At 53.4% G+C, this 10,345-nt stretch overlaps 1 protein-coding gene across 15 annotated transcripts in view; it reads left to right on the forward strand.

Moving 5' to 3' along the window:
- Positions 1–10,082, forward strand: part of ZNF532 (zinc finger protein 532) — a 118,399-nt gene extending 108,317 nt beyond the window's left edge. For all 15 annotated transcript variants that reach the window (XM_062201746.1, XM_062201751.1, XM_062201745.1 and 12 more), the window contains 3 exons: positions 4,952–5,064; positions 6,605–6,752; positions 8,007–10,082. In XM_062201746.1, the coding sequence (XP_062057730.1) occupies positions 4,952–5,064; positions 6,605–6,752; positions 8,007–8,501 (756 nt within the window). In that variant the 3' untranslated portion in view covers positions 8,502–10,082. The remainder of the gene's footprint in view (positions 1–4,951; positions 5,065–6,604; positions 6,753–8,006) is intronic.
- The last annotated feature ends 263 nt before the right edge of the window (positions 10,083–10,345 follow it).

The raw sequence follows: 10,345 nt of genomic DNA on the forward strand, positions 1-10,345 counted from the left end.
TCGGATTAGCTCAGCTCCAGCCATTGCAGCCATTTGGGGAGTGAACCAGCAGATGGAAGACTTCTCTCTGCCTGCCTCTGTGTAACTCTGCCTTTCAAATAAATGAATTAAAAAAAAAAAAAAAAAACTTAGGTGGCTGCCGCTATAGCAGATTAAGCCTCTGCTGGGGCACTGGCTTGAGTCCCAGCTGCCGCTCTTCCAATCCAGCTCTGCTTATGGCCTGGGAAAGCAGTGAAAGGTGGCCCAAGTGCTTAGGCCCTTGCACCTATGTGGGAGACCCGGAAGTTGTTGCTGGCTCCTGGCTTCAGATTGGCGCAGCTCCGGCCATCGCAGCCAATTGGGGAGTAAACCAGCAGATGGAAGACCTCTCTCCCCTTCTCTGTGACTTGGCCAAACAAATCATTACAAAAATTATTTAAGAGACAGTGACAGATCTGCTGGTTCACTCCACAAGTGGCTGCAACAGCCAGAAGCCAAGAGCCAGGAACAACATCTGGGCCTCTGACATGGGTGGCAGGGGACTAAGTACCTGCATATTCGCAGGTGCATTAGCAGAGATCTGAAGTGGGGCTCCAATGTGGGGTGCTGGCATCCCCTTAACCTCCTGCGTCACAGTGCCAGCCCTGACCCCTTACATTTTAACACTGTTTCCATTTTTGTTTTACTTAGGCCATTTTTCTGTCATAGTAGCAGAAATCATAACATTGAAGACAGAAGTTACCAATATAAATTAGGTTTTTTTTTTTTTTTTTTTTAAAGATTTATTTGACAGTCAAAGTTACAGATAGGAGGAGGGAGAGGTCTTCCATCCTCTGGTTCACTCCCCAACTGGCAGCAGCACCTGGAGCTGCACTGATCCAACGCTAAGAGCTACTTCTGGTGCAGGGGCCCAAGGACCTGGGCCATCTTCCACTGATTTCCCAGGCCACAGCGAAAGCTGGGTCGGAAGTGGAGCAGCTGGGTCTCAACAGCACCCCTATGGGACGCTGGCACTGCAGGCAGCTGCTTTGTCCACTGCACCTCAGTCCTGGCCCCTGTAAATGAGGCACTTAAAACAGGAGCAGCTCACTGTTGAGGCGATCTGAATACAGCAGTCGAGTTGGCCACTGTGCTGCGCCCTCCGGCTGTCGTCACCGGTGACTGAAGCCCTGTGTTGGGATTGCAGGGTTCACTTCTGTGTGTTTTCATCAAGGTGTCCTTCCTAAACATGGTCAGCTCTTTTGAAAGTAATTATAGATCCAGCCAAGCTGCCCTCTGAAGCGGCTAAGGATTTCCTCATTGGCATTTCTCTATTAAAGTCTTGATAGTAATGATTATAAATAGCAAGAAATAGAAAAGTAAACCTTTTTGTTTACCGTAAGAAAAATTCAGTTTCCCGTTCTCTGGGGCCTGTCGCCGGCTCGTGCTCAGCTCCATGTCCGTTCCCCTGGCAGCTCAGACTGGCGCTGTTAGAGGAGATGCTTGGGTTCCGACAGCCTGGGGTGACCTCATGTATGAGAATCCAGCACCTAGCCCGTTTTGAATACTTCTGAACTACCGTTCCTTCCCGATTCTGTTCTTAGAGTTTTATTATAACATGAGGGAGGCCGGTTGATTCTCTGACCGTGCAAATGCTGGTAGCAGGGCCCAGGGCTTCCTGGTGGTCTGTTCCCTGTGAACCAGACGGATGAAGGCAACAACCATGGAGGCAGGCACAGTGTCTCTCTGGAGGCTCCAACTAGTTAGCAGCTTTGTTCTCCACACCGCCTCCCGCCTCCTCCCTGAGATGATATGCTTAGGAAATAAAAATAAAACTTGTACCACTGCTTTTAACGAAGAAAATTCCTCGCCAGGGTTCAAGATGCTTCTGCATCCTCGCTGGCCTGGTTCGCTGTATTTGAAAGGCAGTGATGTTCCCTCCTTTACAAAGTAAGCGTGGACGTGTGGCTTCACTGCCCGGAACGCTCACCCAGTGGTGTCTGTCCCCTGTCTTCCGGCAGCAGGGGCCCCGCCTCCCAGTAGAGGAGGGCGTGGCCAGATGCCCGCGGGTGCCCAGGGCCGATTCCCAGCCCCCTCAGTAGGTTTGTCACCCGTCAGAAGGACGGCATACGGCTCAAGTGAACGACCAAAGTCCTCTTAATCGGCCCTCACCACTCAGCTCGCACGTGCATCCACCTCTTCCGGCAAACACTTCTGCACGTGACAGCTTATTCCTGTTCGGCCCTATTTTTACTGAGGGGTGAGCCAATTCTTGTTCCATTCACAGGCTGACCGTTCTCTGAAATTTGATTTCCTCATGATATGACATTGTTTAGTTGCTATGCATGTCATACCAAAAGATGTTCAAGTCAAGCCACTAAAGTACTTCGTAGTGTCCACATTGAATTACCATAATTATGTCTTGGGCAAAGTGGAAAACATTTAAATGAGAAAAAAATCAAGCTTTCCTACCCATTAAACTTAAAAAAAAAAATTATTTGAAATGCAGAAGCAGAGGGGTGGGTGGGTGGGCAAGGCTTCCATTTGGTGGTTCACTCCCCAAATGGCTGTGACAGCCGGGGCTGGGCCATGCTGAAGCCAGGAGCTTCTTCCTGGTCTCCCACACCGGTGCAGGGGCCCAAGCACTTGTGCCATTTTCTTCTGCTTTCCCAGACCATAGCAGAGAGGTGAATCTTAAGTGGAACAGCCAGGACTTGAGCCGGTGCCCATATTGGGAGCCGGTACCGCAGGCACTGGCTTTACGTGCCACACCACAGCACTGGCCTCCCACTAAACCTTCTAGAAAAGCTTTTATATGATGGTGCTTGAAAAGGTGATGGAAGACTTTTGTGCAAAATTTTTTCCTTCATTTGCTTTCGTATTATTTGAAAGACAGAGAAATCTTGCATCTGCTGGTTCATTCCAATTTCCCCTAGCAGCCAGGACTGGATCAGGCCAAAGTAAGGAGCCCATAATGCAACTCAGATGTCACATGTAGGTGGCATGAACCCAGGATATGTGCCATCCTCTGCTGTCTCCCAGGTGCAGATAGCAATAGTAGGAAGGCAGGATTGGGAGGGGAGCTGGGACTGCAGTCTGGGCACCCACAGCAGGATGGAGTGGTCCGGACAGCATCACAGTGGCTGTGCCAAGCTCTCACCCCGGTGCTGCAAAAAAACTGAAAACCCCTGCAGAGAAGCGATCTGCAAAAGGTTTCTGGAAAACTTCCTGGATTTCAAAAATTTTTGTATCAAAAGGTGCCATTAAGGCCGGCGCCGTGGCTCAACAGGCTAATCCTCCGCCTTGCGGCGCCGGCACACCGGGTTCTAGTCCCGGTTGGGGCACCGATCCTGTCCCGGTTGCCCCTCTTCCAGGCCAGCTCTCTGCTGTGGCCAGGGAGTGCAGTGGAGGATGGCCCAAGTGCTTGGGTCCTGCACCCCATGGGAGACCAGGATAAGCACCTGGCTCCTGCCATCGGAACAGCGCGGTGCGCCGGCCGCAGCGCGCTACCGCGGCGGCCATTGGAGGGTGAACCAACGGCAAAAGGAAGACCTTTCTCTCTGTCTCTCTCTCTCACTGTCCTCTCTGCCTGTCAAAAATAAAAAAATAAAAAAAAAAAAAGGTGCCATTAAGGGCATTTGGGTAAGGAAATGAATGAACTCTTTCTGTGCCTCAAAAAATTTTTTATTTATTTGAGGGAATAGTTATACAGTGACAGGGAGAAGAGACAGAAAGGTCTTCTACTCTCCAAATGGCCACAACGGCCAGAGCTGCACTGATCCGAATCCAGGAGCTTCTTCCAGGCCTCCCACATGGGTGCAGGGGCCCAAGCACTTGGGCCATCCTCCACTGCTTTCCCAGGCCATAGCAGAGAGCTGGATGGGAAGAGGAGCAGCCAGGACTTCAACTGGCGCCCATATGGGATGCTGCAGGTGGAGGATTAAGCTACTGTACCACAGTGCTGGCCTCTCAACTTTTAGAAAGAATAAGTTTTCTTTAAGCCTGCCACCTGCAGTGCCAGCATCTCATATTGGCACCGGTTCGAGTCCCAGCTGCTCCACTTCTGATCTAGCTCTCTGCTGTGGCCTGGAAAAGCAGTAGAAGATGGCCCGAGTCCTTGGACCCCTGCACCAGTGTGGGAGACCCAAAGGAAGCTCCTGGCTTTGGATCAGTGTAGCTCTGGCCTTTGCGGTCATTTGGGGAGTGAATCAGCAGATAAAGGCCTCTTTCTCTGCCTCTCCTTCTCTGTGTAACAGACTTTCAAATAAATAAATCTTTAAAATGTTTTCTCTGAAAGCTTCCTTAATCTTAATGATAAAATTCGGGGCCAACATTGTGGTGAAGCAGGTTAAGCCATCTGTGGTGCTGGCATCCTATATGGGCACCAGTTCAAGTCTCAGCTGCCTCACTTCCATTCCAGCTCCCTGCTGATGTGCCTGGGCCCCTGCACCCATGTGAGAGACCAAGAGGCTCCTGACTTCGGCCTGGCCCAGCCCCTGCCCTTGGGGCCATTTAGGGAGTGAGCCAGTGGAAGGAAGATCTCTAACTCTGCCTCTCAGATTTTTTAAGAAGTGATTTTAAAAAAGAAATTTGAAAGGCAGAGTGATCTTCCATCTGCTGGTTCACGCCCCAAATGGCCGGGGCTGGGCCAGGCTGAAGCCAGGAGCTTCCTCTGGGTCTCTCACATGGGTGCAGGGGCCCAAGCACTCGGCTCATCCTCTGCTGCTTTCCTAGGTGCATCAGCAAGGAGCTGGAATGGAAGTGGAACAGGCGGGACTTGAACCAGCTTCCTTATGGGATGCCAGTGTTGTAGGCTGTGACTTAACCTGCTATGCCGCAGTGTTAGCCCTAAATGATGAAAATTAGCCCATTCATGGTCACCCTAGTCCTTCTTTTATTGTTTTTAAAGTTACGTTCCTAAATAATTACTTAATTTAAGCCACTATGAAAGAATTCTTAATGTTTAATGTGCTTCTCTTTTCTCCCTGTAAAGCAAATGAAGAAACACCCGTGTCGCCAGTGTGACAAGTCGTTCAGCTCGTCGCACAGCCTCTGCCGCCACAACAGGATCAAGCACAAAGGCATCAGGAAAGTCTACACCTGCTCGTAAGTCCTGCTTCTGGTACCGGAAGACCCATACAGGGGAGCTGGCGGAAGCTCTTCTGTGTTTGAAAGGCAGAGGTAGAGACAGTCCATCTGCTGGTTCGCTCCTCAAGTGGCCACATTGGCTGGGGCTGGGCCAGACTGAAGCTATGAGCTCCATCCGGGTCTCCTCTGTGGATACAGGGGCCCCGGGACCCGAGCCATCCATGGTCCTGCCAGGCACGTTAGACAGGTGGCTGGATCCAAAAGTAGGGCAGCAGGACCATGGGGGATGCCAGTGCTGCACGCAGTGGCTAAGCCCACTGTGCCGGCTCCAAGGCTCTTGTCATTTAACCAGGAGCCTGTGCCTTGGTTTTTATTTATTTGAAAGAGTTAGAGAGCTTCCATTTGCTAGTTCACTCTCCAGAAGGCCACAAAGGCCAGAGCTGGTCCAGGCTGAAGACAGGAACATAAGCAGGGAGCTGCATTGGAAGTGGAACAGCCAGGACTCAAACTGGTGCCCCTACAGGATGCTGGCACTGCAGATGGCAACTTCACCCAGTGCACACGGCGCGGGCCCAGAGGAGCCTGTGTTTTGTTACAGGAGGTGGCAGCTTGGGTATGCTTCCCCTGGGCCCTGCACATGCAGCGAAGCCGGCCAGCGCTGCCAGGCCACTTGTTTTACTCACGGCTTCAGGGGAGGCCCTGCAGGGCCCAGTCAGGGATTCAGTCCTTGGCTGGACCCTTTGCCTCCTGGCTGAAACCTACCACAGCAGACAGAGTGGCCCTTTCTCAGCTCACTCTATTGGCCAAGTGCCAATTCAAGTCCCAGCTGCTCCACTTCCAATTCAGCTCCCCTGCGAAGGCAGAAGATGGCCCAAGTGTTGGGGAGCCTAGGATGGAGCTCCTGGCTTCAGCCTGGCCCAGTTGTGGCCATCTATCTGGGTAGTGAACCAGTAGATGGAAGTTCTGTCTTTCAAATAAAAAATTTTAGGGAAATTCACAAACCCAAGGGTACTTCAAAAAGTTTCATGGAAATGAAGGAATGTTTCTTTTCATGCAAAAAAAAAAAAAAAAGAAAAAAAAAAATTGGCAGTCCATGCATGGTTTTTCCGTGAACTGTTGGAAGCTGCCTGATGATATTAATCTATTACACAAGCAGATGTGTTTGAGTTTGGGCACACATGTTGCATTGGTGCCTTGGTGAGGCCAGTGAACCGGACACTGGTAACACAGCGTGAAAGGCGAGCATCCGTCATGACGCAAATGCTGAGAATACCCTGGAAACCCGACATTCTCTCCCTTAAAGCGCCAGCCACCTGGAATTAGACATTAAGTACTAGTGTAACCTAAGCTAGAAAACATCCCATCCGAGCCCAATTAGGCTGCTCCTAGGGGGAGCACAGTGTCCCGTTCCTTCCCGAGCCGGAAGGTTCGAGTCCTAGCCCCCTTGCTTGCTTCCCCTGGCACCCCCGGTGTGGACAGCCCGTCTCTGAGCGTGGCAGGGAGGCGTGGCGGGACTGCGCCAGCTGCGGGGCTGACCGGCCTCCTCCCTGCCGCACAGGCACTGCCCGGACTCCCGGCGGACCTTCACCAAACGGCTCATGCTGGAGAAGCACATCCAGCTCATGCACGGGATCAAGGACCCCGACTTGAAGGAAATGACAGAGGCCACCAACGAGGAGGAGACGGGAATAAAGGAGGACGCCAAGGTCAGACAGTGACCCTGCGGTGGTCACATTGCCGCTCCCCGCCCTGTTCTCTTCACCTCCCTTTAGTACAGCTCCAGTCTTAAAATTCAGACCACGTGTAGAGGTGCACGGCAGTGGCTCACGCCCGCCGCCCCCACGCTGGCCTCTTGTCTTGCTCCGGAAGGCCCTGTTCTCAGGCCTCCCAGCAGCAGCTTTAGGGCTTGTGTGCGATTTTGGCTCTCCCAAGTGTATGTTGACTTGGGGAACTGCTCTTAGCCAGAGGGAATGAACGTAGCTAGCTTGTTTCCATGGGCACCGTGGCAGGGCCACCTAGTAAGCACCGGTTCCTTCATGCCCTTGGCAGTGGTAGAAGTCAAGTTTGTGCTCCACTGCTCCGGTGGCTGACAGTGGGCTTCAAGCAGGCAGTAGCATAAGGGGTCTTCAAAAAGTGCATGTGAAGACGGCTTTGATTCAAAAGTTCACGTCCTTGCATAAACTTCTCACAACTTCAGAGTGGAACAATGGAGTTGATAGTCCACGTTTTTCACGTCTTCTTTGAAGCCCCCTCTCACCTATGAGCCTGTACCGAGGTGTGTGTGCCAGGCGCTGCAGGTGGCAAAGGCCCAAGATCCTGCAGCCCCCGGGTGAGGTGTGCCGCGTCCCTGGGAATCCCTGGGAAGGGGCATGGCTGCCTTTTCCAGCAGACTTTCCACACCGGAGCTCTGTGGGCAGTTAAGGCATGAGCACGCAAAGGGAGCTTCGGGCCAAGGCCGGGGTGGCAGCTGCCCTGGGCCCAGGGAAGAACAGACAGCCGCAGAGCGAGGAGAGGCGCCACGTGGGAGGGGGTCTGAGGGGATCGGGGCTTAGAGAGCTGAAGAGGAAGGCGGGGCCAGCACAGCAGTCAAGTACGTGAGAGGGGGCGGGCAGCGGCGGTGCACCCAGCAGGTCTCAGCCCACCCTGCAGCCTAGCCAATGCCCCAGCCCTCCTGTCTGCCCCGCACCCAGGCCTGCTCTCCCCCGAGCACTTCCCCTCACTGGGGCTGGTCCCCCTCGCAGTGTCACCTATCAGCCCGCTCTGCCTGCTGCCGTGCCAGTGGCTGCAGTGACTCTGGGGAACCTGGGTCCTGGGCGGCGGGTGGCAGGTGGAGGGAGTGGGGGGAACACATGGCTTCTGAAGGCCCAGCCCCCCCACGGGCTCCAGCCCCAGCCCGGGTCACCTGTCAGCCACTGGCAGTGCCGTTTCAGTCTCGGCTCGGGTGTCGTTCTCCCCCGCAGGTGCCCAGTCCCAAGCGGAAGCTGGAAGAACCGGTGTTGGAGTTCCGGCCTCCGCGCGGGGCCATCACGCAGCCGCTCAAGAAGCTCAAGATCAACGTGTTTAAGGTGCACAAGTGCGCCGTGTGCGGCTTCACCACCGAGAACCTGCTGCAGTTCCACGAGCACATCCCCCAGCACCGCTCGGACGGCTCCTCCTTCCAGTGCCGCGAGTGCGGCCTGTGCTACACGTCGCACGTCTCGCTCTCGCGCCACCTCTTCATCGTGCACAAGCTCAAGGAGCCGCAGCCCGTGGCCAAGCAGAACGGGGCCGGCGAGGACGCCCAGCAGGAGAACAAGCCGAGCCCCGACGACGAGGCCGCGGACGGCGCCATGTCAGACAGGAAGTGCAAAGTGTGTGCGAAAACCTTTGAAACGGAAGCTGCCTTAAACACGCACATGCGGACACACGGCATGGCCTTCATCAAGTCCAAAAGAATGAGCTCGGCGGAGAAGTAGCCGTGGCCGAGGCCTCGCCCGGGCTGCGGCTGCGGGGTCGCTCCTCGGCCGCGCCCGGGGCACAGGCCGGGACGGGGTCGTGGTCAGAGTTTGTATATATTCAAAGGAATAACTTTTTATACTCTTTGTTACATGTTTGTATCAGTATTTAGTGGAACACGTTTTCCGTTGTTTTTTTGGGTTCTTTTTTTGTACGGTTTCTTTACGACAGCGTTCTTGGTAACGGGCAGTTCCTGAATTCAGATCCACCCTTTTGTACCTTATGGATTTGGATGTGTTCACCACGTACAGGCTAGAATAAAGGCCTTTTTTAGTGTTTTTAATTTTTTGGAATTCACTACATCCCCTGTAGGCGAGTGCGGGTCTCGGCAAACACTAGGCCCTCCCCGTGTCTCCGCCAGGCCGGAGCTGGCCGGCCGCTGGCCACCTTGCCCGCGGTGGCGAGGCAGGGGGCGAGGCTGGCTTCCGGAGCCCACAGAGACACGGAGCCGCAAGGGCTGGACTACGCCCGGCTACAACCCCGTCGTTAGACCCAGAGCTGCCTGCAGCCAGGTTTCTGTCACGTAATTTATTAACTACTACAGAGACACAACTAAGAATATATCCAGTATTCCTCCGGCTCTTGACAGGAAATACAAGTCGCAGTCAACTTAACCCTTTGCTGTCCAAACAGTTGGCAATTCCTGTTGTGGGTGCTACTGCCAAATGTTCTGGAACCTAAGAGTTGGGATGCACACCTCCAGCCACCGACGTATCAATGCAGCAGCCGGCGCCCCCGCCGTGGATAAGCTGAGCTCCCGCAGCCCTTCGGCGGCAGCTCTCGGTGAGAGCTGTGCTTTTGGGTTTGTTTGGCGTTTTCTTTTTGCATTTTGTATCTTGTATTTATCCCGGAACACGTTTTCTACTTCTCTGTTTGTTTGTAAGACATCCTCTTGTGTATATAGAGATCCTTGCATGATATACTGTAGCCAACATCTGGTTCCTCAGAAGGTCTTGCTGCTGTCAGGTGTTTGCACTACACCCGTCGTAACTGTATTAAACACATTTCAGATGTAAATAAACGTGGGACGTTTGGCCCTTGTGCTTCTGAGCGCGCGTTCTTGCTGGCGGGTCTCTGGCACCTCCGTGATGCTTAGGAAGCCACGGTGGTCCTGCTCCGGGCCCCGGGGAAGGAGGGCACCTCCGTTCTCTGTAACCAGCCCTTCCTCACTCGCTCGTCGGCTCCACCAGGACATCGGTACAACCCAAGGGCGGGATAAGCATTCCTCAACTTGAAAAGTCAATTGCTGTTACTTGTTCTAGTTCCCTGTATTGCTCCAAGCTGTACTCATAGCACTTTCATATGTCTCTGCATCTGGACTTTGCAATAAGCCCGTGTGGTGGGCCACACAGGTCTGAAGAGCCTCGTTTTATGGTCAAGGGAGCCGAGCTCAGATGAACTGCTTTGCCTAACCCCTCACAGGCGGTCAGTGGCTTTGCATATGAGAACCCAATACTTTGCTCTCAATCTAGTGCTCGCTCTATGTGGTTATGTACATATTGGCAAATATTCAGCTATGCGACAATAAAACGTATGTGCAAAACACAGTACCAGAAGTTTGTTTTTGGCACTGGGGCTTTTCTGGGATAACCTGATAGTCTTCCTACTCTTTACTGCCCAGAAATGCTCGATCCTATGAAGTTAACGTGTTCAGGGTCCAGTTGAATGCACAAGGAGCAAGGAGCTTTCCCAGACTAGAGGTCCAAACATGGAGGAACTGGGATCCAGAGTAGCGGACACTGCAGCCCTGGAAGGAAGTCGGAGTGGCTCAGCTGGCAGGGGGCGTGAGGGCCTTACCCGCAGT

The sequence above is a fragment of the Lepus europaeus genome, chromosome 9 (assembly GCF_033115175.1).
Source record: "Lepus europaeus isolate LE1 chromosome 9, mLepTim1.pri, whole genome shotgun sequence".
In the NCBI taxonomy this organism is placed as follows: Eukaryota; Metazoa; Chordata; class Mammalia; order Lagomorpha; family Leporidae; genus Lepus; species Lepus europaeus.